Raw genomic sequence first — 2,363 nt, forward strand, 5'->3', positions numbered from 1 at the left:
TGCATGCCCAACATGGCTAACCCTGAATATGTTTGCTTGAAGATGGCTGTTTGGAGAAGGATAGGATTTATCCCCCCCCCCCCCGCTCCAAGAATTCTGTATTGTGTTGCACAATCAGTAGTTTTACCCAACTGCAATAGGTATGTCTGTAGAGGGGAGGGGCACCCCTAAAACAGAGCAGATGATCTCCTTGGAAGAAGTTATATGAAAGATTCAAATGAAAGTTCACAGTTGCAGGCCTGCTCTGAAGGACAGCATTTGAGTAGACCTGTTCAAGATGAGACTGAGTAGAAAGCTTGTATTTCAAAGCTTTGACTTTGAAGGACAAAAGAGGGGTGGAAAGGAGGGAAGACTATTTGAAGGTGGCTGCAGGTCGCCTTATGTCACTGTAAACATCCAGTCTGTGCCCTTGAAGTTCCTGTGAAATGAGACAGAAGCAGAGCGTCAAGGAATATCTATATTATTCAGCAGACCTAACAGTTATTTGATGAAGAGCGTGCTAGATCAGACATGTTTCTTAAAATTTCTCCAACAGTGTTCCAATACTTCAGATTGTTGCAGCAACATCCCAGACCAGGGTCATACTTCATTGGCATAGTGCCACCAGTTGAGCCCTTTTGTTGTGCTGCCTTCAAGCTGAACTCGACTCATGGCGACCCTGTGAATGGGCATCTCTACATTCCCCACTACTACTTCTCTGCTTAGGTCTTGCAGGCTCAGGGCCATGGCCTTTCTGATTGAGTCTTCCATCTGTATGTGGTCTTCCTCTCTTTCTACTTCCTTCTACCTTTCCCAGCAATACTGTCTTTTCTAGTGAGTCTTGCCTTCTCATGATGTTCCAAGTATGACATTTTAGTGTGGATTTGTCCATTCTGGTGCTGCTACACTTTCTGCTTGCACCAGAGCTCTCATAAAGCATGGCTGTTGGTTACCACACACGTACCTCTTTTCTCTCTTTAGATATGCTTACTTTGTGGAGTGCCTTATGAGAGACAAGTCGTGCTCAGTTCTTTTCAGAGATGGTGGCTGTTATGGTAGGTTCCCCAACAATGCCTATTGTCAATGTTAGCATTGCATTGGATGATTGTAACAAGTTAGGGGGGTCACAATTTTGTCACACTCACCTCATAGTGGGACTCATGTTGACTCTTCTTTATGTCTGCAAAGAAGAAAGTGAGGGGAGGTTGAAGAAAAGACATGCTCTCTGTTTTTTTTACTCCACTGAATATGGGCAAGAGACAGGACATATGTGCGTGCTGTTCTTTTTCATCCATGCTTCCTTTCTGACTTGTTCTTCATTTTTCAGTATACCATCTCTTCATTGTCAATACAGGTTGGTTTGTGAAGATTATACAGGTGAGGGCTAGGAGCATGTGACGCTTCAGATGTTGGTTGAATTATCTCCCATGATTCGTTGCTACTGGCTATATTGGGTGCGTTGAGGGGAGCAGGGCCCCAACATGGAGAGCCATATGTTTTCCACCCCCTGCATGCAGGTGCTAGGGTTAAATGAATGGTGGCCATATTTAGACCTATGTCTGACAAGCAGTTGCAACCCTATGATTGCCTATCAGGAGGGCCTCAATGATAGGAGGGGATGGCATAGCAGGGGTCTTTTATTCTACAATACAGAAACCAGCATCAGGAGACACAGTTTTTATTCTACAATACAGAAACCACCCGCTCCCATGCGTTTCAGTGTGGTCAATTTACAAAGACTTTTGAACAATTCTGAATCTTATAACATCGTGATTTCCTCAACAATGAATCCTGATGTTATTCATTATGTTTATCATTAAGAAGCTGTGCATTATCCCTTCTGTAACTAAAATGCATAAAGCAGGGGGGAGGTTTGTTTCCATGTTCTCTTTAAAACTTTTAACAATAATTGCCTCTTTTATATGGGGTGGAACAGAAGTGTGAAAGAATTTGACTACTTTTCTGCCAAATTTGTCTCTGGATGTTAGATTTCATGTCCTGGCTCTTCAGGCCACATATGCTGTGCCAACCCCTTGGCTAAAGCTTACTGAACTACTGTCATGACAGACCAAGAAATGCCATTTTCACCCTCTCCAGCACGAGCATTGCTGCCCAAGGCAAACAGAAGAAATCTTCAGCAGAAGGGAACAGAAGTTACTGCACTCTGACTCAAGAGGATATGACAAAGTTCAAAGCTTTGGTTAAAGATGGCAGGTAAAGGCTGTGTCTGCACACTGTGAGAACCAAACAAGAAACTACATGTATACTGTTTTTCTTTACTTGGACTTAAACAATGAATAAAAACTAGTGGCACTGCAACAAAATGCTGGCGCTATTCTAATCTTCTAATAAAGGCCCCATACAGACAGGTCAAAATACCAGCT

General features: G+C 43.1%; 1 protein-coding gene across 1 annotated transcript in view; it reads right to left on the minus strand.

Annotated features, from left to right (window-relative positions):
• Positions 1–285: 285 nt before the first annotated feature.
• LOC121916068 (transmembrane immune signaling adaptor TYROBP) overlaps positions 286–2,363 on the minus strand; it is a 13,697-nt gene continuing 11,619 nt past the window's right edge. The window contains exons 4-5 of the mRNA XM_042440815.1: positions 1,125–1,159; positions 286–418 (exon numbers count right to left, since the gene is read on the minus strand). Of these exons, the coding sequence (XP_042296749.1) occupies positions 353–418; positions 1,125–1,159 (101 nt within the window). The 3' untranslated portion in view covers positions 286–352. The remainder of the gene's footprint in view (positions 419–1,124; positions 1,160–2,363) is intronic.

This window comes from Sceloporus undulatus, chromosome 9 (genome assembly GCF_019175285.1).
Source record: "Sceloporus undulatus isolate JIND9_A2432 ecotype Alabama chromosome 9, SceUnd_v1.1, whole genome shotgun sequence".
Lineage (NCBI taxonomy): Eukaryota > Metazoa > Chordata > Lepidosauria > Squamata > Phrynosomatidae > Sceloporus > Sceloporus undulatus.